This window comes from Ictidomys tridecemlineatus, chromosome 2 (genome assembly GCF_052094955.1).
Source record: "Ictidomys tridecemlineatus isolate mIctTri1 chromosome 2, mIctTri1.hap1, whole genome shotgun sequence".
Classification (NCBI taxonomy): Eukaryota; Metazoa; Chordata; class Mammalia; order Rodentia; family Sciuridae; genus Ictidomys; species Ictidomys tridecemlineatus.
In genome coordinates, this window is record NC_135478.1 from 9,569,683 (window position 1) to 9,593,943 (window position 24,261).

The window sequence follows — 24,261 nt, forward strand, 5'->3', positions numbered from 1 at the left end:
TCTGGCCAAGAGCAGAATGCTGGCGGACCCAGGGCGGGGCACAAGGTCCCGTAGGATCCGAGTGACGGAGACTGGGCCGGGCTCCTTCCCCCGGGGCTGTTGCCACACTTCCTGCCTCGGCGCTCTTTCCCCAGCCTGTTTCTAAGGAAGGGAGTCGGGTAGGGCGACCGCACCCCGGCCGCCCGGCTGGGTCTAGGCTCCAGGAGCTGACAGGGTATCGGACAAGTCCCGCGTCACTAGGGGAGGGCTTTTGGGATGGGGGACAGAGTATACAGGTGCCAAACAGTCACCCACAAAGGAGAACTCCAGTCATGCAAGATGCAGCAGTACCTTCTCCAGGATCCTCAAAGCCCCCTCTTGTGGCATGTCATTGTCCACTTAGCTCCTAAGATGTGTGCCCCAGCCTTCTAACTGTATTTCATTAGGGCTTTGCAGAAGATCACACCTTTGACAAACACGTCCCCCTCTTCTATCCCACATATTTTTACATCTCATTGTACCCTAGGATTCTTGCTCACTGTCTGCTACCTAGATTCCCCCAATTCCTTCTCCTTCCCACTTATGCGGGAATCCTCAGACTCTTCCATGGACTCAGGAACCCCTATTCATATGCCGGGAACAGTGGTTGGATGCTGGAGAGGCTGAGGCAGGAGGATCTCAAGTTAGAGGCCAACCTCAGCAACTTAGAGGCTCTGAGCAACTTAGTGAGACCCTGTCTCAAAGTAAAAAATTAAAAAGGGCTGGGGATATGGCTCAGGAATTAAGTGCCCCCGGGTTTAATCCCTGGGGGGACACACACACACACACACACACACACACACACACACGTGAAAAAAAGAAGCAAAGAAAGAAACCCTACTCATTTCTTGCATAATGGATCCTGCAGCTCTGCCCCCTATGATCTCTCCCCTCTTCCCTCCTGTGAATATTCCAGTCCCTCAACCCCTTTTTGCCTGGGACCCCCAGTTAATTTCGGGATCAGGAGTCTCCTCACCCCTCCTGACTTTATCGGGCTTAATCTCCCTTCCCTACTTTCTGGGGAAGTGTATTGGCAATCCTTCAACCTCTCAGCTACTCCGGGTCCCTCAGACCCTTCGCGGTCCATCTTGGGACCCCCTCCCCACCCGCTATGTACCAGGTCCTTAAATCGGCCCTGGTGAACTCCAAGGGAATCATCCACCTCCTCGGAAGTCCCTCCCGCTTATGCCTCGGATTTTCAAAGCCTCCTTCCACGCGTACCCCGTGGTCCCTCGAGCCCCTCCCCCCTGCAACCCCGCCGAGCTACCCGGCCCGTGGCCGCTGTTTACAAGGACACGCGCTTCCTGACAGTGACGCGAGCCGCCTCCTCCCCTTCCCCACGCTCCAGAGGGGGGCGCGGGGGCCCGGCTCTGGCGTCGGCCAATGGGAACGCACTTCCGCAGCTGACAAGCGCGGTATAAAGGCTTGGGGCTCCGACTCAGCGGCTGGGACCTTGAGCGCAGCCGGGCAGCTTCGGAGCCAGCAGGGAGCGGGGAGCTGGGGGAAGCGAAGCCGAGAAATCCAGCGCGCCAGAGAGGGTGAGAGGGGCTCGGGAAGCAGGACAGAGCTTTCGCTCAAGGCTGCCAGCTGGCTGCTCCTGGTCGGTGCCGGCCCCTCACGACGCGCGACCAGACACCCAGTCCGGCCACTGCCGCGGACAGCTCGGCACCCGCCGGAGCGAGGCCCGGGGCGGCCCCGCAGGGACCCTCCCCAGACCGCCTGGGCCGCCCGGATGTGCACTAAAATGGAACAGCCTTTCTACCACGACGACTCTTACGCAGCGGCGGGATACGGTCGGGCCCCGGGCGGCCTCTCTCTACACGACTACAAACTCCTGAAACCGAGCCTAGCGCTCAATCTGGCGGACCCCTACAGGGGTCTCAAAGCGCCCGGGGCACGGGCCCCCGGCCCTGAGGGCAGTGGTGCGGGCAGCTACTTTTCCGGCCAGGGCTCGGACACCGGCGCATCTCTGAAGCTCGCCTCCTCAGAGCTGGAGCGCCTGATCGTCCCCAACAGCAACGGCGTGATCACGACGACGCCCACACCCCCGGGACAATACTTTTACCCCCGCGGGGGTGGCAGCGGCGGAGGTGCAGGGGGCACAGGGGGCGGCGTCACTGAAGAGCAGGAGGGTTTCGCCGACGGCTTTGTCAAAGCCCTGGACGACCTGCACAAGATGAACCACGTGACACCTCCCAACGTGTCTCTGGGAGCCAGCGGTGGCCCCCCGGCCGGGCCCGGGGGAGTCTATGCTGGCCAGGAGCCACCTCCTGTCTACACCAACCTCAGCAGCTATTCCCCAGCCTCCGCATCCTCCGGAGGCGCCGGGGCCACAGTCGGGACCGGGAGCTCATACCCGACGGCCACCATCAGCTACCTCCCACACGCACCGCCCTTTGCTGGTGGCCACCCCGCGCAGCTGGGCTTGGGTCGCGGCGCCTCCACCTTCAAGGAGGAACCGCAGACCGTGCCGGAGGCGCGCAGCCGCGACGCCACACCGCCAGTGTCCCCCATCAACATGGAAGACCAGGAGCGCATCAAAGTGGAGCGCAAGCGGCTGCGGAACCGGCTGGCGGCCACCAAGTGCCGGAAGCGGAAGCTGGAGCGCATCGCGCGCCTAGAGGACAAGGTGAAGACACTCAAGGCCGAGAATGCGGGCCTGTCGAGTACAGCCGGCCTTCTCCGGGAGCAAGTAGCGCAGCTCAAACAGAAGGTCATGACCCACGTCAGCAACGGCTGCCAGCTGCTGCTCGGGGTCAAGGGACACGCCTTCTGAGCGCATCACCCACCCCCGTACGGACACCCCCCAGCCTGGACGGCTGGGTGCACGCCTCCCACAGGGGGAGAGGGGGCAGGCGGTGGGCACCCGCCTCGAGGCCTGGGATGCCGCAAACCACACTGGACTCCGGCCCGCCAGCTTTGCGCCCAGTCCTTCCACCTCAACGTTTACAGGACCCCTTCCACGTTTTTTTTTTTTTTTGTATTTTTTTTCTGTTGGAAACAGACTCGATTCATATTGAATATAATATATTTGTGTATTTAACAGGGAGGGGAGGGAGGGGGCGATTGCGGCGGAGCTGGCCCCGCCGCCCGGTACTCAAGCCCGCGGGGACACTAGGGAGGGGACCTCCGCCCCCTGCACTCCCCCCTCTGCACTGTACTGTGGAAAAGAAACACGCACTTGATATCTAAAGAATTTATTTTAAGATGTGTGTATGTGTGTGTTATTCTTTTTATTGAATCTATTTAATTAAAAAAAAAGGTTCTTTATTAATTTCTGTTGTCTTTATTTCTCCCAAGCCGGGCGGATGGAGGGAGGAGAGTACTGGGCTATCCCACCCCACTGCTGATTTGTGTCTCGTTTTTGTGTGTATCCTCCTTTTCTGTCCAGGCATTTTAAGGTCCCAGCTTGGGCGTCCAACCCTCTCCAGGTCCCCTTTCTCCGGAGTTGGAAGGTACGGGTGAGGGACCGCCAAGAAGCACAGCACAGGGGCAGTCGCTCTGGGCGGGACGCGAGGTGCGCAGGCGTGGCCCCGCCCGGCCGCTCGCACCGGGGCTTTCCCCGCTGACGCAGCGGAAGCGCTGCCCATATATGGGCCGATTCTGCCCAGTGACGCTACCGCGGTCTCTGGGCAGATTCCGGGAATCCCCTCCCCCGCTCTGCCCGGCAGGGCCGCGGCGCCGGGAAGGGGGCCGGGATTTTCCCGGGCGGGCGGCTGCCTGGGCCCGGAAAACCCCAGGCCTGGGTCCAGAGCGCCCGCGGTGGGCGGGCTGCTCTCTCCTGGACTCTAGGAGCCACCCCCGAGCCTCCCTCAACGGGCTGGCGCCTGGGTCCCGCCGCGCCCACGCCCCCTGTCTGATCTGACCCGGGCGAAGGATTGCCGCTGCCTCTGCGCGGTTGCCGACGCCGTCCCCCACAACTCCCGCCAGGAAGGGCGGCGCCCGCCTGCCAGTTTCCCCTCCCGGGTGCCAGAGCGGGGCGACTGCCAGGTCCGGTCCTGCCAGGGCGGCTACTTGGGCCTCTGGGCGCCACCACCACCCTTATGCCATGCCCCCTGTTCTACCGCTGGGACCTGGGAGGAGGCGGGAACTGCTGGAGTGCCCCGGTAGAGTCTGGCTGGCCTGGAAGTTGGAACCCTCCAGAGAAGAAACCAGGTCATTGCGGCGGGGCTGGCAGAACAGACACTTTCGTTAATCCATGTATAAATAAATAAATACAGGAGGGGGTGTGTGGCTCAGTGGTAGAGCACTTGCACAGGAATGAGAGAAGCCCAGGGTTCCAGTCCCATCACCACTAAAAAACAACACTACACACACACACACAAGAAAAAGTAGAAAAACCTCCAAGGGAGATGATTGACCCTTAACACTGCCTGAGTAGCAGTATTACTAGAGGTATATAGATTAAATGAGCATATTAGCCTTGTTCTTTGGAAAGAAATGGGGGGCTCAGAGTGACAAAGCCACTAGCTTAAATACATGCATCATCAAAACTGCACCCCCTGGGAACACTGCCTTACTTCTAATGTCTGCCTCCTAAAGTAATGCTCACCCTCCCACAGCAGGGGTATACCAACAGCCCTTCCTTGGGACTGGGAATGGAACTCAGGCTCCCACTGCTGGTTCTGCTTTCAGGACTGGGTTCCCACCTTCTTCCCCCATAAGACTGGATTTAACAGGAATTCTTCCAGTTCTAGTAACTGTTAACTGGGCCTTAAGTAGAGCCTGGTGCTTAGAACTTCACATACTTTTAACTTGCACAGTCATCTGGGCTGGTAATCTTCCTTCCCAGGGAAGAGCACAACTGTTAAATGACATCTGAACCCAGACTGGCCGATGGTATGGTATAGATGCTGAAATGCATGGCCATGTGGCAGGATGTAGGGTGTTCTGAAATCTATTCCCCCTCCTAGGGGCACCAAGCATCCTCCGCTGCCCTTTGGAAACTTCTCAGGCAAGGAGTCAGCAATGCATGAAGTAAGGCCGCCACCTTGTGGTGAAAATTAGTAAACACAGGGTCGGTTTTCCAGGATGCAAGTGCCCAGCCTGATAAAACACACCAACACAGAGTCATATCTGTTCCTAACACTTTATTGGTCACCTATATACCTGTACCCAGTTGGATAGAAAGGGGTCACTATTAACCAGATCCCATGTAGGGGATGAGAAAGTGGAAAGCCTTGGCCTAGTTTACCAGCCCTCCCTCATACTATGGAGTTTGGAAGGGGCAGCTCCTGCCTTTCTTGGGTCAGCACAGAGCACCCAGGTAGGGGCACAGATGGAATCCAAGGACACAGGCTCACTGCCCGTTTGTCAGCCTAGTTGTGCTTGGAAAAATATTCCTTGCTGTCATCCACGTTGGGCTTGATTGTGTCACTGCCAGGCTTCCAGCCAGCGGGGCAAACTGTGGAAAGATACAGGGATGCACACATGAGACTAAAGCCCCATAATCAAGCTCAGAGGACGAACAGAGGGCATGCCAGATCCTAGATTGCAGAAGACAAAGCTAGAACCAAGTGGTCCAGGCCCAAGAATGTGCATATTAAAAGAGAAGCCCCCACAAGCTCAGCTCAGCTGCAGTATCTTCTAGCTGACATTTTCCTGTTCTGGCCTTCACTTTTTTTTTTTTTTTTTTTTTTGGCCCCCTTAATCCACTTTCTCCCTTGGCCCTAATGGACTTGGGGAACCTGGAGTTGGGTTTCTCTTCCACATAAGAAGATACTCTGGGTCTGGGGATATAGCTCAGTTGGTAGAATGCTTGCCTTGCATGCACAAGGCCCTGGGCTCGATCCCCAGCACCAAAAAACAAAACAAGATACTCTGATCAGGCTGGGGTGTGGCTCATCTTTGCCTAGCATGTGCAAGGGCCTAGGTTCCATCCCTAACACCACAAGGGAGTGAGGGGAAGGTACTCTAATCTTTAACATGCCTTCTCAAATGACTTTTACAGATCTCTATCACCTCCTCCCAGCTGCCTGGTCTTTTTTTCTTTCTTTCTTTCTTTCTTCTTCTTCTTTTTTTTTTTTTTGTAACAGGGATCGAATCCAGGGGCATTTAACCACTGAACTACAGTTTATATTTTACTTAGAGACAGGGTCTATCTAAATTTTTAGGACCTTGCTAAATTGCTGAAGCTGGCCTTGAACTTTCAATCCTCCTGCCTCAGCCTACTGAGCCCCTGGGATTACAGGCTTCTGCCTAGCCTTGCTGCCTGCTCTTGTATTGGAGCATTTCACCTGACCTTACCACTTCCAGGATGGAAACTTCCTGCAGACAAGGCCCTGAGTTGAATTTTCTTTAGGGCCCTAACATCCATTCCACACAGGTGCAGGGGCAGGCAGTGAGTGTCCGAGTGATTGACAGTGGAGCTAAGGTCATATTCATGCGTGAACATGAATGTGTGTATCCACTTACCTTCCCCATGCTCATCTGTGTATTGGAAGGCCTGGACCAGCCGCAAAGCCTCATCCACAGAGCGCCCCACGGGCAAATCATTAACAGTGATCTGGCGAAGGACTCCCTTGCCATCAATGATGAAGAGGCCCCTGAGGACATGATGGTTCATGATAAGGAGCTGGGAGCTCCCACTTCGAGGGCCAGGGAAGGGAACGCCATCCCACTGCCTGGTCATCTTGGGGACAGGGCTGGTGGTCGGGTCATCCTGGGGACAGGGCTCCCAGAAGTGGATTGTGCATCCCCTCCATACCTGTAGGCAATGCCCTCATCGCTTTTCAGCACGCCATAATTATGGGACAAGCTTCTGGTCACGTCAGCAAGCAGGGGGATGTTCAGGGGGCCCAAGCCTCCTTCCTTCCGCGGGGTGTTGATCCTGGAGATAGGGGAGACCGGGTTGGGACCTCAGGATGTCTGACAAAGCAGGGTCCTCACCCTATGAGCCTGAGAGTGATAAGGGTTGGAGTGGGAGTGCTGGAAACCACAGATAAGGGGCCTCAGAGCAGGTCCTGCAAGCCCCACCCGCCCCACCCTGGAGGTGTAGGGGCTATATCCCCATAGCTGGGACAAGAATCCTGCCATGTCCAGCCAAGTGGCTTCATATGGCTGGAGCAGTAGCAGTAGAGAGCTAATGTCAGAGTCCCCATCCTCCTCTCGGTCTGTGTCCTGGGGCCCAGCCCTTCACTTGGTGAACTGGAGTTTCCACCTTCATGAAATAGGACAATACAGCCTGTCTTCTGAGAACTGAGAGAGATAAAGCATCTGCAACTTCACGGGCCATGCATCTAGCTGCCAAATGTTAATTACTGTCATCATCCATCCTTAAGGACTTAGGAGTCATTGTTTCCATTCTTTTCTAGATGAGGAAAGGGAGGCCACAGGCTTGGCTCTACGGTATGAGCTTAGCTGCATCCTCCCTCCCTGGTCCCTGCTCCTACCAAGCCAAGTGGGTGAACTGAGAGTCGACAGAGACACCCAGCACCTCGCAGCCCAGCTTGCGGAAGTCCTCAGCATGTTCGCTGAAAGCGATGATCTCCGTGGGGCACACAAAAGTGAAGTCCAGTGGGTAGAAAAAGAGGACCACGTACTTCCCTGGGGTCGAGGGAAACAGATGAGAAATTAGGACCCAGCCTCTCTGATCCGTGGGCCCCGCCCCCACCTGGACCCCCCGCCAGGCCGTCTCACCTCTGTAGTCAGAGAGCTTGACCTCCTTGAAGGCACCATCCACCACCGCGGTGGCTGTGAAGTCAGGGGCGGGCTTTCCGATGTGCGCGTTTCCAGAGGCCATGACTGAAAGCCAAGACCCGCGCCGATCAGTGCACAAGGGAAGACCCTTTGTCCTCCCTTTCCAAGGTCACACTGCGTGCTGGGCCCAGTTACAGAGACAGAGCAGAGGAGGCCGCGGCGCTCATACTCACCCTCCCCGCTGCCGGTTCTACAAGGCCAGGAGGCTGCCGGAGACCCGCCCCCTTAAGCAGAATAAAAGTGGCAGGGCCACTGTCCCTAGGCCCCACCAGTGAATGAGCCTGAGCGCGGTGGCGCAAGCCCCGGTCCAGAGGAGATGTCGAGAACCTCTGGAGCAGGGTGTGGGGAGCCCGGCTATCGGGCCGTACTCCAAGTCTGGGGCCTCAGTTTCCCTCGCAAGGACAAAGGCAGCCACTATGGCGGATGGAAAACAAAGGCGGCCAGCAGGGAGGTCCTGATAGGGCCAGAACTCAGGAAGGGGGCTCACCCCCATTCAGATGTACACCAAGTGTCCATACCTGCGTGTGCAAGAGACGGACACGCTGAAGAACAGACGCACCGACTCGAGTTCTCAAAGCCAAGTGTGCCCTGGGCCGCGGAGTCTCTTATGCACCGCCCGAACCGTGACGCGCCGGGCTGGGGCGGGGCTGGCGAGCCGAGCGGTCAGGTCCACTGCGCCGGCAAGGGAGGGGGAGCGGCGCGGCTGGGCCTTGCGCCTGCGCGGTGAAGGGGACAGTTCGGCCGCCCGCCGCCACCACTGCGCTAGCTTGTGGGGTAGTGCGTGAGCCGCAAACTAGTCGCGTGGCTGGGTCCCGGAACGCGCTGGAGACGGTTGGCGTCCGGCATGGCCCGGCACCAGCCGGCCTTGGTGCTGTTGCCTCTGATACTCCTGGTTCGGACAACAGCTGTCCAGCTCTCCCCCGACTACCAGTACTTCGGCGACAAGGGAGAAGGTGACACCTGGGAGCTGCTGCGGCAGCAGCATCAAAAGGGTAATCACAGGCGGCGGGTATGACAGTGCCCCATGGCCCTACTTCTCCAGTTGGCTGCAAACAGACTCTCCCCCTCCATGGCTTTCAAATCTTCGCCCGGCTCCGCTCTGCCAGCTCCCCTGGGGCTGGTTACTTTTCTCCGAGGCCCAGTTTTCTGTAAAGTGAAGTGAACACTGCCTGAAAGCAGTTCACAGGAAGATCGGGCCTAGTTAGGCGATAAACATGAAGACGGGCACATCCATGAACTCATGGATAGGTGCTAGGAAGGGCAAAGATGGAGGAATACAGAAAAAAAAAATTGGCAACCAACGCAGCCAGAATGATAAACAAAAGCACGAAAAGCACAGATTTGGGGAGACAGTGTCTCAGGCAAAGGGAACAGAAAGTGCCAAGGCTAAAAAGCCTATTGGAGGAAAGGAAAGGGGGAATGTGATGTCGCAGAGACCGGGCAAGCTAGGGCATGAGTGTCAAGCTCTGAGAGCTGGGAGTTGGGGTAAGGCCTGCTTCATAGTGGCACAGAAAAAAAAAAAAAAAAAAAAAAAAAAACAGTAAAGACTGTTGTAGGAGTGTGGGCCTTAGTTCAGCGCAGAAGACTTGCCTAGCATGCCAAAACAATGTGGTAAAGGACATCTTAATAAGTTAGAGTTTAGGGGGTATCTCAGACCCTAAGACCCTGTGTTCCATCCCAGCACTCCACCGCCACCACATAAAAAGTTACATATCTCTCTTTTTTTTTTTTTTCTTTTGGTTGTGGGGAAGGACAGGATTGAATCCAGGGATGCTTTACCACTGAGCTACATCCATACATCCACAGCCTTTTTATTTTGAGACAGGGTTTTGCTAAATTGCTTAGGGCCTGGCTAAGTTGCTGAAGCTGGCCTCAAACTTGCAATTTTCCTGTCTCAGCCTTCTGAGTGGCTGAGATTGCTGGCATGTTCCACTGCCCCACTATTTATAGCTTCTTTCAAAGTGATCATGATAATTATTTTGGTTCTTCATCAGGGGCTTTAAGTACCTTCATTATGTCAATTATGTCATTTAATTTACCACCTGTCAGCCCTGCTGGTAAGGTGGCATTGTGCCTGTTATATAAGCCTATGATCAAGCCTCTGAGGACAGGAGTCAACTTCTCAACTTCGGATGGCAGGCACCAAGGGGTGTCTATACTCCCACTGGGCAAGCTGGCACAGGTCAGAGATGTCAGTTTGCAGACCCTCTGGGCTCACCAGATGTGTGACCTTGGGGGAATGAATCTCTAGGTCTCAGTTTTCTCACCTGGGACTAATGGGAAGGCTAAAGGCATACAGGCAGAGCCTGGCAAACTGCCTAGCAAATATGAGCCGTTGTTTGTTAGTATAATTATCTTTGTGCCTTCCTGGAGGCACCCCTACCTGAGTCTTCATCCCTATCTTTAGTCTTGGAGGATTCGATCCTGGGCCCCTGGGGAAAGTGGCACTGTTTCTGCAACCTGGGCAAACAAGAACGCAGCCGCGAGGTGCTGGGCACAGCTCCAGATCCCATGGTGTTCATGGATCGAGAGAACCTGGTCCAGGCGAGGCCCTGCAGGCAAAGGGACTGTCCATCCTGCAAGCCAATCAACTGCAACTGGAGGCCCTGAACCCAGGTGAGAGACTGGCATAGAGGAGGCAGGCAGGGGCAGAAGCAACTGGCAAGGCCATGGGTCCCAAAGGAGGGGAGGGAAAGAGAAAGGGAGGTGCTTGTAGAGGGTGTGAGGCTAGTAAGAGGAAGGAGATAACTGGGGCCCTAAATCTGAGTCTTGAGGCCAGTAGAGTCGGGCGAGCTGAGTCAAGACCTCTGAGTCAAGAGCCTCCAGGTGGGGTGGTGCACCCGGTAATCCCAGCAACTTGGAAGGCTGAGGCAGGAGGATTGGGAGTTCAAAGCCAGCCTCAGCCAAAGCGAGGCACTAAACAACTCAGTGAGACCCTGCCTCTAAAGAAAATACACAATAGGAATAGGGCTGGGGATGTGGCTCAGTGGTTGAGTTCTTGCCTAGCAATGTGTGAGGCCCTGGGTCTAATCCTCAGCACCACATAAAGATAAATAAATAAAGGTAATTGTGTCCATCTACAATAAACAACAACAACAACAAAAGCCCTCCCTGATGTCCAGGAAGAAAACAAAAAGGTAGTGTGCACTGGAGGGATAGGGGAGATGGGGAAAACTAGGAAATTGATGGAGGCGCATGGCTCCGATGAGCGGGAACCCACAGGCAGAGGACATGAACCCTACAGAGTCCAAGGGATAGCAGGAGAGGTGCGGCAGGAGTGGCAGAGGGGCCTGGGATGGGAGAGCAGAAGAAAGGAGGGTGATGGGTTGAGGAGGCCTGAGACTCTATAAGCAGGAATCTGCTGTTGTGGATCTCCATTAGGAGTAGGGGAGGCTTGGCCCTAATAAGAGTAGGAGGCAGAGATCCTGGTGGCAGGGGGGATACAAGTTAACGGCCGAAAGTGGGAGTTTAGGGACTCCAACTTGGAAGGCCTGACAGAGAAACAATGGGAATACATTGTGCAGAAAACACAGTTTTCAGAATGCGTATATAAGGGCAGGAACCATGAGAATAAGGGCCCAGTGGTGCGGAGAGCAACGGACTGGGAATGATATTTGGCCTTCTTTGCCCCAAAACAGAGTCAACTGAGCTGCGCCTCAGTTTCCCCTTTACTTTCCTCTTTTTTCAGCAGCGTCCACGAGCAAGGCACAAGAGACCCCGGGACGGAGCTCGGAAAGTGACCTGGTGCAAAGCACACCCTCCGTTGCCTCCCGTGGGGACTACAATTCCCAGGAGGCTGCTCGGCAGCGGCGTCGGCGCTGCATGCGTAAACGTCCGCGCCGGCGGGAGCGTCGGGGGCGTGTCCCGCGCGCTGATTGGTCAGGATCCAGCGCTGCTGTGGAGCCCACGGCAATCGCGCGCCAAGGCCAGCGCCTGCAGCGCTCCTTCTTGCAGCTGGCGGCGGCCGCTGAGGGGGTATGGATTTCAGCGAGTTGGAGAAAGACAATACAGGCCGCTGTCGCTTGAGCTCGCCAGTGCCCGCCGTGTGCCGCAAGGAGTCATGCGTTCTCGGCGTTGATGAAGCGGGTCGGGGCCCTGTGCTTGGTGCGTCCCTAGGGCCAGGGAAGGGGAGGGGCGTAGCAAGGGAAAGACAGTCGCCCTGGAACCTGAGTCGGGATTGCATCCAACCTGGGGAAGCGTGATGACCATGAGTTATAGTGGGAGGACCATGGCATCGGTGGGCACTGAACAAAGCAGTGGTGATGGAAGAGGGCTGGTGGCTGACACGGACTCACTAGTTGGACCCTTGTTCCCAGAAATCTTGACATTTCTCCTCCCCAGGGCCCATGGTCTACGCCATCTGTTATTGCCCCTTGTCCCGCCTGGCAGATCTGGAGGCTATGAAAGTGGCAGGTGAGCCTGAAATACACTTATGAGGACGGGGTTCCTGGGCATGTGCGGGGGGGGGGGCAGGTGAGAAATCTAGGGGAAGAGCAGGAACTGGGAGAACAAGTTGCCCCCCTTTTCTCCAACTCTCCTCCCAGACTCAAAGACCATGTCGGAGAGCGATCGGGACAAGCTCTTTGCCAAAATGGAGGAGAACGGAGACTTTGTGGGCTGGGCTCTGGACGTGCTATCTCCAAACCTCATCTCTACCAGCATGCTTGGGCGGTGAGGGGTGCTTCAGAGGGGCTGGGGTGGAGGGGTAGGCCAGCATGGCCTAGGTGGGCCCTGTGGCTGGACTGGGTTTAACTGAGCTCTACCCACCACTGCAGGGTCAAATACAACCTGAACGCCCTGTCCCATGATACAGCTGCTGGACTAATACAGTATGCATTGGACCAGGGTGTGAGAGTCACCCAGGTGAGCTGACTGTTGGGTTGCCTCTATTTAATCATCTTTGGATGAAATGGAGGTTACCAAGTGCAGTGTGGCTTGGGGATAGAGCTCAGTGGTAAGAGTATGTGCAGGGCCTTGAGTTCAATCCCCAACATCAAGAAAATAAAGAGATTATAATTGTTTTAAGAAAAAAGAATGTGCAGTGGACAGATTCAACATCAGATCATCAGCAGTGCCTCAGGCATATTCATTGCTGCCACTGAATCCCTGCTTCTGTTCCTGACCTAAGTGTGTGCTCCATTCCTGTCTAACCTGAACCCCTATTCTAAAGGTCTAGAACGAGTCCCACGTCTGTCCATCTTCCCACAGCTTCTGTCCTAGCCCGGTGTACCCTCTGCAACCTGGAAATCTGCCCTGCTTCCTCCCTGATTCCCCCACCTTCATCCCCTTCCTCTCCAATCTGTTCCCCACACAGCAGACGGTTGTCTTTGTGAAATGTAAATCATGACATTTAATTTTATGATCACAGTGGAAATTAAATCAGGAAAATTGAGTCAAGTGGGGGAGAATGAGATTAAATTATCAGAGAAAAACATAAGTCAGCATTGCATCAATTGCTCTGAGTCAAAGACCGTAGGCTTTGTGAGAATTACCAGGGGAAATAACTCTGACACAGGAAATGTAGCAGGCAGACTTTGCTGAGGAAGTGGCTGAGGCCCCAACCCTGAATGCAGAGCTGGTGGTGATGCTATACTTAGGGTTTCAAGGCTTAATCTGGAGAAACAGATGGTCAGCTGGTACACAAAAAGTAAATATGATTTCTGAAAATGATAATTTCCATAGAGGCACCACTTGAACCATCAGCTCCTTGACCTCACTTCTATGCTTCAACCATGGAGCCTCCAATCAGTTGTTCAGCAACATCCACATGGTTCAACCTCAGGGCCTTTGCACTGGCTCTTTCCTCCTCCTGGAACACTCTTTCCCAGATCTCCACATGGTTTATTTCCTCACTTCCTTCAAGTCTCTATTCAAATATCACCACTTTAGATCTTCCTTGTCAGTATTTAAAATTATAACCCCTTTAAACTTTTTCCTGTTCTGTACTTATCCTGGTTTTTGTCTTTGCCCTCAACAAGATTTTCACCCAACAAAGGCTGAGATTTTTCTGTAGTTTGTTTGCTGCCATGTCCTTACTATGTACGACAGCATCTGGCATGCACTAGGTGCTTAATAAGTGTGCAGTGTCTGCAGCATGATCAGGCAAAGCCTTTTGTGTGTGTGTGTGTGTGTGTGTGTGTGTGTGTAGGGTTGCTGAGGATGGAACCCAGGTCTTTGTGCATTCTAGGCAAGCACTCTTCCACTGAACTGCATCCCTAGCACCAACAAAATACCTTTTACATTTAATAAAAGTCAATGTCAGTCTGGGAAAAGGGCTCAGTGGTAGAGCACTTTCCTGGCATGTGTTAGGACCGAGGTTCCATTCCCAGCTCCCTGAGGAAAAAAAAAGAAAATGATTGTGGGAATTGAAAACAGCAAGTACAATGGCTGAGAGGTTGGATCCTTTGCACAGTTGTTTTTCCAGCTGTTTGTTGAATGAGAACATTTCTGTCACCATGATAGGTGTTCGTGGACACAGTGGGGCTGCCAGAGACATACCAGGAGCGGTTGCAGCAGCGCTTTCCTGGAATTGACGTGACAGTCAAGGCCAAAGCAGATGCCCTCTACCCTGTGGTCAGCGCTGCCAGCATCTGTGCCAAGGTCAGTCCCCCACTGACCGTGGATGATTTCTGGCATCTCTCTGGGAGGGACCAGCCTTGGCTCCCCTGGGGGAAGGAGATTCCAAGTTTCTGTCCTGCCTGCAGGTGGCTCGAGACCAGGCAGTGAAGAACTGGCAGTTTGTGGAGGACCTGCAGGACCTGGATGCTGATTATGGCTCCGGCTACCCTAATGGTGAGCAGATGGCAGTCAGGCCTGCTCTGCAGCTGCCCGGAGACCCCCCACTGTGGTGGTGAACACTGACATGTCGAGCACACTGCTGAAGGTTTCTGAAACGTTCTGGCCGCTCTGCTCCATAGCAGAAGAGGCTGAACCCCAGACACTGTACATCTGATCAGGGCCTCGTGGCCAGTGAGTGGCAACTGGATTCTAGCTCATAGGCTCTCTCCTCCCCTCCCTCATTTTGCTGTCTGGAGCCCCAGAGAGTGAGCGACTGAGCAGGGCGTGGTGACGCACACCTATGATCCCAGGGACTTGGGAGAGTGAGGCAGGAAGATCAAAAGTTCAAGCCAACCTCAACAACTTAGCGAGGCCCTAAGCAACTTTGTAAGACCCTGTCTCAAAAAAGGGGGCGCTAGCGATGTGGTTCAGTGGTTAAGTGCCCCTGGGTTCAATCCCCAGTACCTGCCACTACCCCTCCAAAAAAAAGGGCGGGGGCTGAGACCAAAGGTATCTGCTTGTTAAGGGGAAGGAGGCAGGAATGGGGGTCCTGGCTCAATCCTGTGGCCTCAGTTTATATCTGTGATCTGTGCTGTTCTCTGCACCACGGGGCTCCGTGTCCTCGTTATACAATGAAAACAGTCTCATACACACCTTCCTGCAAACTTCATGCATGCATCAAGGGCAGGTGTGAGGATTCAGTGGCGGAGCTGGTCGTAGCTCAGGTAAAGCACTTGCCCCGCATTCACAGGCAGGGCTTTTATCCCTGCAGTGCAAACAAAGATACAGTGAGGGTTTGGTAGTTGGGTTCAAGGATGGCTCCAGTCCTTTTGAAGCTGGGTGGGGAGCAGAGCCCCTCAGGTGATTGGAAGTCAGGGTGCCTGGTACTTGCCAGGCAGGGCTGAGCCCTGGGGCAGTAAGTCAAACATCTCAAGGCCCCGCTGAGCTGCTGCCCTGGAGAGAATGGGTGTTCCATTGTTGTCCTTGGAGGTCAGAGGCTGTCTCAGAGGCAGTCTCAGCACTGCTCAGCCAGGCCCAGAATGGGAGGGAAGGACCTGCCTGTGCCAAGGGCCTGAGGCACAAAATGCCCCAAGCACTCAGGAGGAAGTCAAAGGTGAGTGGACCTGGAGCTTGGGTGTTACCTTGAGACTTGGGGACTGCTGTCATTGCCTGTCCCACCCCCAGATCCCAAGACAAAAGCATGGTTGAAGAAACACGTGGAACCGGTGTTCGGCTTCCCCCAGTTCGTTCGGTTCAGTTGGAGCACAGCCCAGACCATCCTGGAAAAGGAGGCGGCAGATGTTTTGTGGTGGGTGCTATAGGAGGGTGGGTGCTATAGGAGGGTGAGTGGGAGGGCCAGGCCCCATCCCGGAAGTGGTCATGTCACTCTCTCCCTGCACAGGGAGGACTCCCCAGCACAGGACCTGGAAGGACCTGAGAGGATCACCGCCTACTTCAACAAAGGCTCCCGAGCCCGCCCCCGTGCCCCCCACAGATACTTCCAGGAGCGGGGCCTAGAACCAGCCACTGCCCTGTAGGAGGAGCCTCCTTCCTCCCCAGGCCTGCCTCCCCTCACCAAGGAGGATTAAAGTTGTTGAAGGACAAGCAAATGGAGGGGTTGTCCTTGGGGCCAGAAGTGGTATGGGAGTGACTTCAGCAGCCCGATGCAGCTGCTGCCTTTTGGGTAGTGTTGGACTGATTTGATTTTTAAAATACAGCCCTGCCCTGGGACTGGGGGGTAGCAGTGGTAGAGAGCAGAGCCTGCCCAGCACACACAAGACCCTTTCTTTGATTACCAGGACCAAAAGTCCTGTGCTGTGTAAGTGTGTTTCTGCATAAGTATGTTTCTTGAAGGGGACTGCAGGTACAGCTGAAAACTTCCTCTCACCTAGTGACCTCCCACATTGGCGCCCAGTACCTCACTCAGCTGTGTGGTGATGTTGGTAGAAACAGATGGACGGCACTGCCAAGGGAGAAAAAATGCAGCACCAACTGGGCACAGTGGTGCCTGCCTATAATCCCAGGGATTTGGGAGGCAGGAGGATCACAAGTTGGAGGCCAGCCTCAGCAATTTAGCAAGAACCTGTCTCAAATAAAAATGGCTGGGGGTGAGCTCAGTGGTAAAGCACCCTGCGTTCAATCTCCAGCACCAGAAAATGTATGCCTCAGTCTGATGCAGCTCACCGGTGGCCCCACTACCCGAGGCTGAGGCAGGTGGATCCCATTTCAAGGCTAGCCTAGGCAACAGCAAGACCCTGTCTCAAAAAGTAAAAAGGATTGGGGATTATAACCCAGTGGTAAAACAAAAGGCTGGGCAGCATGTAGAGTGGCTGTGTGGATGTACTGTAAGGCCAAGGTCATTCCCAGCAGTCTGTAGCTGCTGCATCTTGGCTCCATAACCAGCATTCTCTCCCCCTCTCCCAGTTCCAGCTCCTGATTGTGCTTTGGAGGGAGCTGCTCCTTGCCCATTCCCGGTTCATGGGTTCAGGTGGAACCAAACCCCAACATCAGGCACCAATCCATAACCCAAAAGAGGCTAATGGCGCACGGCATAGTCTATCTTAGCCTACTAGGAAGAGATCCTGTCCAGAGGAGAGCAGGAAGACCATCATTTAAGCACCAGGATATAGATAGCTATTCCTGAAGCCTACCAGTGTTTTTGGCACTGGGGTTTGAACCCAGGGGCACCTCACCACTGAGTTACATTCATAGACTTTTTGAGACAGTCTCATGAAGTTGTTGAGGCTGGCCTCGAATTTGCCATCCTCATCCTGGCCTCCAGAGCTACTGCACTGGCGCCACTGTTTTGTCTTGGCACTTTCAACTGAATTTGACTCTCAGCTGAAAGAGGCCTGCGTGCTATCCCCCAATGGGACACTTCTGTTTGTTACTCTAGTCTTCCCTGAGGACAGGGAACAGGCCTGCAGTGTCTTAAGTGTATCACCTGGCACACAGTAGGCCTCTGCTAACCTCGCTCTGGCGAACATCTGAAAGGAACATTCCTCCCTTTTTTAACAGGTGGGGAAATGGGTTCTCCTAGGGCCTGGGGATAGGAGTAATGTTCACGGCTGGTTGTGGCAGAGTGTGTCTGTAATCCCAGTGACTCAGAGGCTGAGCCAGGAGGATTGAAAGTTTGAGGCCAGCCTCAGCAGTTTAGCAATACCCTCAGCAACTTAATGAGACCTTTTCTGAAAAATAAAAGGGCTGGGGATGTGGCTCAGTGGTAGTGCTCGACTAGCGCAGATGAGGTATCGGGTTTGATCCTCAGAACACATAAAAATAAAGGTATTGTGTTCATCTACAACTAAGAAAATTTAAAAAGGGTAGAGTGGTTAAGCACCCCTGGGTTCAATCCTGGGGCAGGGAGTGATGTTCACTGCAGAAATCCTAACCTGTGTCTAGTTCCTCTCCCTAGGCAGGACCTGGGATGTGGAGGAGGGGATTGCCAGACACTGTCGGGTCTGCGTGCTCAGAAGGGAAGACCATGAATCAGTCTTGTCCATAAATGTCAGGGGGCTTCTTGGCAGGCCTGGCAGCACACAGTGGAGGGCACACCTCCTGTCCTTGTCAGCTCCTCTTGTGCCCTCCTATGCCCATCCGTGACACCTGGGTATTCTGAGTTGTAACAGCAATCCAAGATAGAGTCTGTTGTCAGTTACACTCTAGTGTCAATCAGCTGCTAGCTGTAGGTCCTGAGGATTAGAATTTGGGCACATGCCAGGAGCGGTGGCACACGCCTGTAATCCCAACAGCTAAGAAGGCCGACGCAGGAGGATCCTAGTTCAAAGCCAGCCTCAGCCAAGTTAGCAAGGCCCTCAGCAACTCAGAGATACTCTGTCTATAAAGAAAACACAAAAAAGAGGCGGGAGCTGGGGATGTGGCTTAGTGGTTAATTGCCCCTGAGTTCAATCCCCAGTACACACACAAAAAAAATCCTGTCACTTTGAGGCCATTCTCTGTTTCCCCAAGAAGGAGCCGTACCACGTGCTCTAGCGGGAAGCTTTATTTCAGGAGAGGTAAAATTAGTTGGAGTTGGGTCGTTTCGTTTCTCGGATAACCTGAAGGGGGACCCTTCTGGGAGCCCCAGGGAAGGAGGGACAGGACTCTGGGTATTAGAAGGCAGGGAGGGGGCCTCTTTTGTTGAAGGCCGGGCGCCCGCTAGGGGCCGCTGCCGCTTCCACTGCCACTCCCGCTGCCCCCAGCGTCCAGGATCCCGGTGCCACGGCGGCGGGAGCGCTGGGAGATAGTTTCTCGGGCCCAACGGCCGGGTCTAGGACGCGGCAATAATGAGATGGAGATGTTGAGGCAATGACGGGAGCCAGGGGCTGCCACCGGCAGGATGTGACCCAGAACCGAGCGACAAAGATCCACTCCGTCAGCAAAAGTCTAGGAAGAAAGTGGCGTGGGCGCTTGAGTGAGCGGAGTCCAGATCTGCTGGGGGCGGTGTGGTCAGAGGCGAGACTTTGGGGAAGGCCGATCTGGACGTTTCCTTGAGGTGGGGTTCGTGGGAACCTTGGAGTGGGTAAGTGGGTCTCTGACTCCTCCAGGGCGGTCTGCTGGCCAGCCCAGAGTCTGGGCTCTTGGGAGGCCATGGGCACATCCCAGTATGGAGGGGAGGCTGAAAAGGGGGAAGGGTGGGAGCAGGGTCCTTGCAAAGGCCAGTCCGGACTCCAGGATCTAGGCACATTAAGGTAGGACCGCAGAGAGGCCCTCTGCCTCTCGCTCACCTGCCCGTAAGTGCGGCAGCGACCCTCGCAGCTTCTCTTTCCTGAGGGCCACAGCCAAGTCCGACCACAAGTAATATCAGCTTCGCAGGTGGCGAACCTGGAGGCGATGTGTGCAGAGAAGGTGGGTCAAGGCTTCGCAGCCGCAGCTAGTAATGTTGCGCGCTCCAAGCCTCGGCCTATCCAGGCACCGCGCTCAGATCCAGACCCTGCCTCTTTGGACCTCGCCCCTAATGCCTCATCCCCCCGACCACTGCCTTCCTTCCTTTATTATTTATTTTTCTAATGAACCTCCTTTATCTATTTAGCTATACTGGGGACTGAACCCAGGAACCTGCCATTGCTAAGTAAGCGCCCTGCCCGAGCTGCATCCCCAACGGCCTGGTCCCATAGTTTATCATCTTTCTGTGCACCATACCAGAGCCATGTTTCAACTGCCTTCATCTCTGCAGACCTCAGACCCTCTGCTCCAGCCAGCCCCTCTAGTTCCCATCCTTTTCAATCAGGAGGTACTGCCCCTAAAAAACTCCAGGTCCATCAGAGGCCATGACCCATAGCCATCTTAAAAACCAGAGAAGCCACAGGCTTAGCCTCTTTCTGCCTGACTCTAAGCACTAGGCCTCATCCTTTAGACTTTGGTCCAGTTAGGGGCGGATCATGCCTCTCCAAACCCAAGACACACCAACCTGGTCCTATATCCCGCCAAAACAATAGGCCACGCCCCCAATGCCCCGCCTCTCCTACCAGTTCTGGCAGAGCTCCTCGCAGAGCGGCGGCGCCTGGCGTACCCCCAACAGCAGCAGGTGGAAGCGATTGCGGAGCGCGCGTTGGAGGTGTCCCAGGAAGGATTCGCATCTGGACATTGGGAGAGACAGGAAGGGGATGGGGCAGGATGCGCGCGGCGGAAGAGGGGTGGGATCTGGCCTCGGCAGGGGCATCTAGGCAGAGTTCACGAGGAAACGCTAGGGGACGCGGCACTCACCCGGAGCTCGGCGTCCCGCAGCGCGGTGGGAAGATCCCAGGGCCTGATGTCTCTGGGGTGTCCATCTCTGAAGGACAACAAGGTTCTGGCAGCGGGAACGCCTGTGAGTCAGGGTCTTGGATCATCATGTAAGGTTGGGGACCTGAGGCCTGAAGATCCCCTAAACGGAGAAGACCAGGATTGCATCACTTCTCCTAAACATAAAATTTAATAGGCGGAGACCATGGTGGACGCCTCTAATCCCAGAGGCTCAGGAGGCTGAGGCAGGAGGATCGCGAGTTCAAAGCCAGCCTCAGCAATGGCGAAGTGCTGTGCAACTCAGTGAAATCCTGTCTCTGTATAAAATACAAAATAGGGCTGGGAATGTGGCTCAGTGGTTGAGTGCCCCTGAGTTCAATCCCTGGGAAAGAAGAAAGGAAAGGAAGGAAGGAAGGAAGGAGAGAGAGAGAGAAAGGAAAGAAAGAAAGAGAGAGAGGGAGGGAGGGAGGAAGGAAGGAAGGAAGGAAGGAGGAGGAAGGTAGGAAAGAAAGAAAGAAAGAAAGAAGGAGGGAGGGAGGAAGGAAGGAGAAAGAAAGAAAAGGAGGAAAGAAAGAAGGGAGGGAGGGAAGGAAGGAAGAAACTTAAACATAAAAATAAATAAATAAAATAAAGGTATTGTGTTCAACTACAATTTAAAAATAAATACTAAAAATAAAATTTTAAAAAAAGATAACTTCTCTTGGGATGTACATGAAGCTTCAAGTAGAAATGATCATATATCACGTACAAGAATCAGTTTATTATTTGTCATATGACTGAAGTGATACAAATGCTCACATGCTTAACCTTCACATCACTTCTATAAGGTAGTTCTGTAGATCTGACACCCTCTTCCATTTTAGTGGTCCATGTGAAGCCCAGAGAGGTTAACTGAAGTGACCAGGGTCACACAGCCATGAACTGGCAGATTTGGGATTTGAACCCAGGTGGTCTAACACCTAGAGTCTGTTCTCTCAACCACCATTCTTCATCACTAACACCAGCTAGCACCCTTAAAGTCACCCTATGCTCTTAAGAAAATTCTGGCATTGCTCTGGTGGAGAGGGGCTCCTGGGTGTTGGGGATTAGGCATGGTCTGAGGTGCTCACCTGCCAGTTGCACTTGGTTTGTGCCCAGATTCGATGCAAGCCCAAGGTGTCCCTGGGACCTAGCTTGGAATTGGTGGCTCCCTCCGCAAGCCCCCAATATGATCCATGCCAGGGCCAGTTGCATGGTGCAGGCCAGGTCACTGGGCTGGATGTGGCTCCTGCAGGCCATGTCCACCTGAGAGAAGAATCAGTTGAGGTGAAGGGGTGAGTTTGGCCATCACCTTCTAGGACCTCAGAGTGGCACCCTCAGATGCACACCCAGGAAGCAGTGCCAGGCAGCATGGGGGATGGGCAGCTATTCAGGAGGCTGGGTAAAGATCGAGGAAGGACCTTCAAATAATGAGAGGGGCTGGTGGGGGTCAGGTCCTGTCTCTGACCCAGAAGTCCCTTCCATCAGACCCATACCCTTTGCATCCCTCCAAGGCCAAGTGCCACCTCCCCACCAGCTTAAAATGCATCCAGCATATCTGCCATCCTGTTGACCCTCAGCCACCCCCACTTTCCTCCGAGGCAAGAGGACACCCCCAGCCCTTCCAGCCCTCTCCTGCCCAGTCATTCTTCCTTCTCTTCTGTTCAGCCTCCTCCTGCCCTTCCGCTGACCCCTCTCACGGTCACCTTCCCTCGGCTCACAATCAGCTTAGGTGCTGCTGCCCAGGGCCGGTCTTCGGCACCAAGCTTATCTGTGGCAAGGCTGGGGTTCTGCCGCTAGAGTCCCCAAACTCCAAGGCAGGGAAAGCTTAGGGCAAGTGGACACAAGTCTAGTCCCTTCCTGTCTCCCTGCCACCCTGCCCCTCACCTGTTAGCAGCAAGACTGGGACCTAGGAGTTGCTGAGACACCTCAGGATCAAGTCCAGGAAACAGTGACTGCTGAAAGGGGCGTGGCCTGCACAGGGGCAGGACCTCCCACAGTCCCGCCCCCACTTTAGCTGAAAGCCCTGAACCAGACGAATGTATGCATGTACCCGTGCTCTGCCCTTATTTGAGTTTGTGACATAAGCTCTGTATCTATATGTTTGGGACAGTGTCTGTGTGTGAGAGAGATGAGAGTGCGTTTGTGCGGACTGTGTGTGTTCAGTGCACCTGTAAGCCTCAATTGTGTGTATGTGCGTGGGTGCGTATTTGTGTGTCTCGTGGTTGAGCGTGTGTGTGTGTGTGTTCAGAATCTGGGTAAGGAGGTTTGTGTATATCCCAAGTCAAGCATGTGCCATTGAGGATAAGCGTCCTAGCAAATGTGGGAGAAAGAATGTAGAGGGGTGTAGAGGGAGGCGTCCTTGGGAAAGTGTTGTGGGTAAATTAGTGGAGAAAGGTTGCCGACCATGAACTTTGGTCATACATGAACAAGGCAATGTTGTCATACTGAACAGAGTGTGTGTCTGTATCTGAAAATGTGTGTGTGTGCTTGTGTGTGCTTGTGTATGCTCCTGCAGTTTCTGTAAATGTGCATTCCTTGGGAACATTCTCTTAATTCACTCATTTATTCATTTATTTATTTTGCTGGTGCTGGAGATGAACCCAGGGTGACCTACCCCTGAGCTACATCCCCAACACTTAAATTTTTTTTTTCAGTGCTGAGAATTCAACTCATGCCCTCACATATGCTAGGCAAGTGCTCTATTGCTGAGCTACATTCCCAGCCCTTAAATCTCAATAAAATCTTGAGACAGGGTCTTGCTAAGTTGCTGAGGCTGACCTCAAATGTGATTCTTATGTCTCAACCTCCTGAGGAGCTGGGATGCAGGTTTGCACCATTGCACCCAATGACAAACCCTTTATTGAGCACTTACTGTGTGCTTCGTCCTGGGGATGCAGCAGTGAACACAAAATGAAAATCTCAGCCTTCCTAGAGTTAACATCTTAATGGGAGAGTTAGACAGGGAATATAGCCCTGTAACGTGCATGCACACGTGTGTGTGTATGTATGTGTGTGTTATGTTAGGAGAATAATGTGTCTGTCTGTTGGATGAGAGTTTGTGCACTGGGTATCCCTTAGTTTTGGAATTGTGTGAGTGTACTTGAATGTGTTGCTTGCATTTGATGAGTGTGTGTATATCTGTTTCCCAAGAATGTTTGTATGTTTGCAGAGTGTGAATTTATGTGTGTATGTTTGTGTGCATCTGTGTCTGCTGAGTGCATGTTTGCAAATGTGTACATATGTTTTTTTAATGTTTATTTTTTAGTTTTAGGTGGACACAATATCTTTATTTTATTTTTATGTGGTGCTGAGGATTGAACCCAGTGCCTCACGCATGCCAGGTGAATGCGCTACCACTTGAGCCACATCCCAAGCCCATATATGTTTTTTTATATGAGTCTGTGCTAACTGAGTATGTGTTTCTGTGTATGCAGAATGTGTAGGTCTGTGTTTGTGGTGTATGTGTGCAGAGTGCATGGAAATACGCACTTTTGTGTGTGTGTGTGTGTGTGTGTGTGAGTGCTGAGAATATTTATAGGTGTGTTATGTGTTTGCAGAGTATATTCACATGTGTCTGTATTAGCTGAGAGTGTTTGTAGTATGTGCATGTGTGTCTATGTGTGTTGTGTGTGGGTCTGTTTTGTTGGGTGTGTGTTTGTATGTTTGTGCTCCTGTGTGTTTGCAGGGTGCATGTATGTATTTCTGTGAGCAATGACCACAGTTACAAATCTGTCTCCTTCTCACCTCAGAGTAAGGCAGGGTTTTTTCATCTATATTCCCAGATTCAAAAATACTGTCTGACACACATTAGGTTTTCAACACTCAAGTGTTGAGTAGAGTGTCAGTAGACACCACGAGTCTCATTTGATGATGTCCTGGAGGCCTCATCAACAAGACCTGCAGGACCTAGCCTTCCCTGGCTAGTTTCAAGGTGAATGGAGCTATTTGTGGGCCAGATCTATCCACTCTTTGGACTGTGCCTCCTGCCAGACCCTCCACACCCCTTCCTCTTCCCTGACCTCA

General features: G+C 53.7%; 5 protein-coding genes across 8 annotated transcripts; 3 read left to right on the plus strand and 2 right to left on the minus strand.

Moving 5' to 3' along the window:
- The first annotated feature begins 1,448 nt into the window (after positions 1-1,448).
- Junb (JunB proto-oncogene, AP-1 transcription factor subunit) lies at positions 1,449-3,292 on the plus strand. Its single transcript, XM_005336203.5, has one exon. It carries the CDS (start codon positions 1,751-1,753, stop codon positions 2,792-2,794), a length of 1,044 nt encoding a protein of 347 aa, XP_005336260.1. The 5' UTR covers positions 1,449-1,750; the 3' UTR covers positions 2,795-3,292.
- A 1,801-nt stretch (positions 3,293-5,093) lies between these two features.
- Prdx2 (peroxiredoxin 2) lies at positions 5,094-8,387 on the minus strand. Its single transcript, XM_005336204.5, has 6 exons — positions 8,235-8,387; positions 7,657-7,761; positions 7,410-7,563; positions 6,725-6,847; positions 6,433-6,563; positions 5,094-5,422 (listed from the first exon to the last, which is right to left on the minus strand). The coding sequence occupies exons 2-6, from the start codon at positions 7,757-7,759 to the stop codon at positions 5,337-5,339; spliced, it is 597 nt and encodes a 198-aa protein (XP_005336261.1). The 5' UTR covers positions 7,760-7,761; positions 8,235-8,387; the 3' UTR covers positions 5,094-5,336.
- A 31-nt stretch (positions 8,388-8,418) lies between these two features.
- On the plus strand, positions 8,419-11,742 carry Thsd8 (thrombospondin type 1 domain containing 8). Of its 2 annotated transcripts, none has more exons than XM_040290388.2 (3): positions 8,419-8,708; positions 10,124-10,332; positions 11,408-11,742. In XM_040290388.2, exons 1-2 carry the CDS (start codon positions 8,561-8,563, stop codon positions 10,324-10,326), a joined length of 351 nt encoding a protein of 116 aa, XP_040146322.2. In that variant the 5' UTR covers positions 8,419-8,560; the 3' UTR covers positions 10,327-10,332; positions 11,408-11,742. The 2 variants fall into 2 exon arrangements, with proteins under 2 accessions (XP_040146322.2, XP_040146321.2); XM_040290387.2 differs by having other exon boundaries at positions 8,423-8,708; positions 11,405-11,742.
- On the plus strand, positions 11,679-16,103 carry Rnaseh2a (ribonuclease H2 subunit A). 2 transcript variants are annotated; one of them, XM_021733897.3, is made up of 8 exons: positions 11,679-11,820; positions 12,058-12,129; positions 12,261-12,387; positions 12,492-12,579; positions 14,179-14,316; positions 14,421-14,508; positions 15,679-15,802; positions 15,896-16,103. In XM_021733897.3, the coding sequence occupies exons 1-8, from the start codon at positions 11,694-11,696 to the stop codon at positions 16,029-16,031; spliced, it is 900 nt and encodes a 299-aa protein (XP_021589572.1). In that variant the 5' UTR covers positions 11,679-11,693; the 3' UTR covers positions 16,032-16,103. The 2 variants fall into 2 exon arrangements, with proteins under 2 accessions (XP_021589572.1, XP_077893049.1); XM_078036923.1 differs by lacking the exon at positions 11,679-11,820 and adding an exon at positions 11,869-11,953.
- A 2,378-nt stretch (positions 16,104-18,481) lies between these two features.
- Positions 18,482-22,174, minus strand: Rtbdn (retbindin). 2 transcript variants are annotated; one of them, NM_001282261.1, is given in 6 exon segments: positions 18,482-18,879; positions 19,221-19,317; positions 19,962-20,072; positions 20,200-20,359; positions 21,327-21,501; positions 22,123-22,174. In NM_001282261.1, coding segments are annotated over 5 exon segments (765 nt in total). In that variant the 5' UTR covers positions 21,496-21,501; positions 22,123-22,174; the 3' UTR covers positions 18,482-18,651.
- Positions 22,175-24,261: the final 2,087 nt, after the last annotated feature.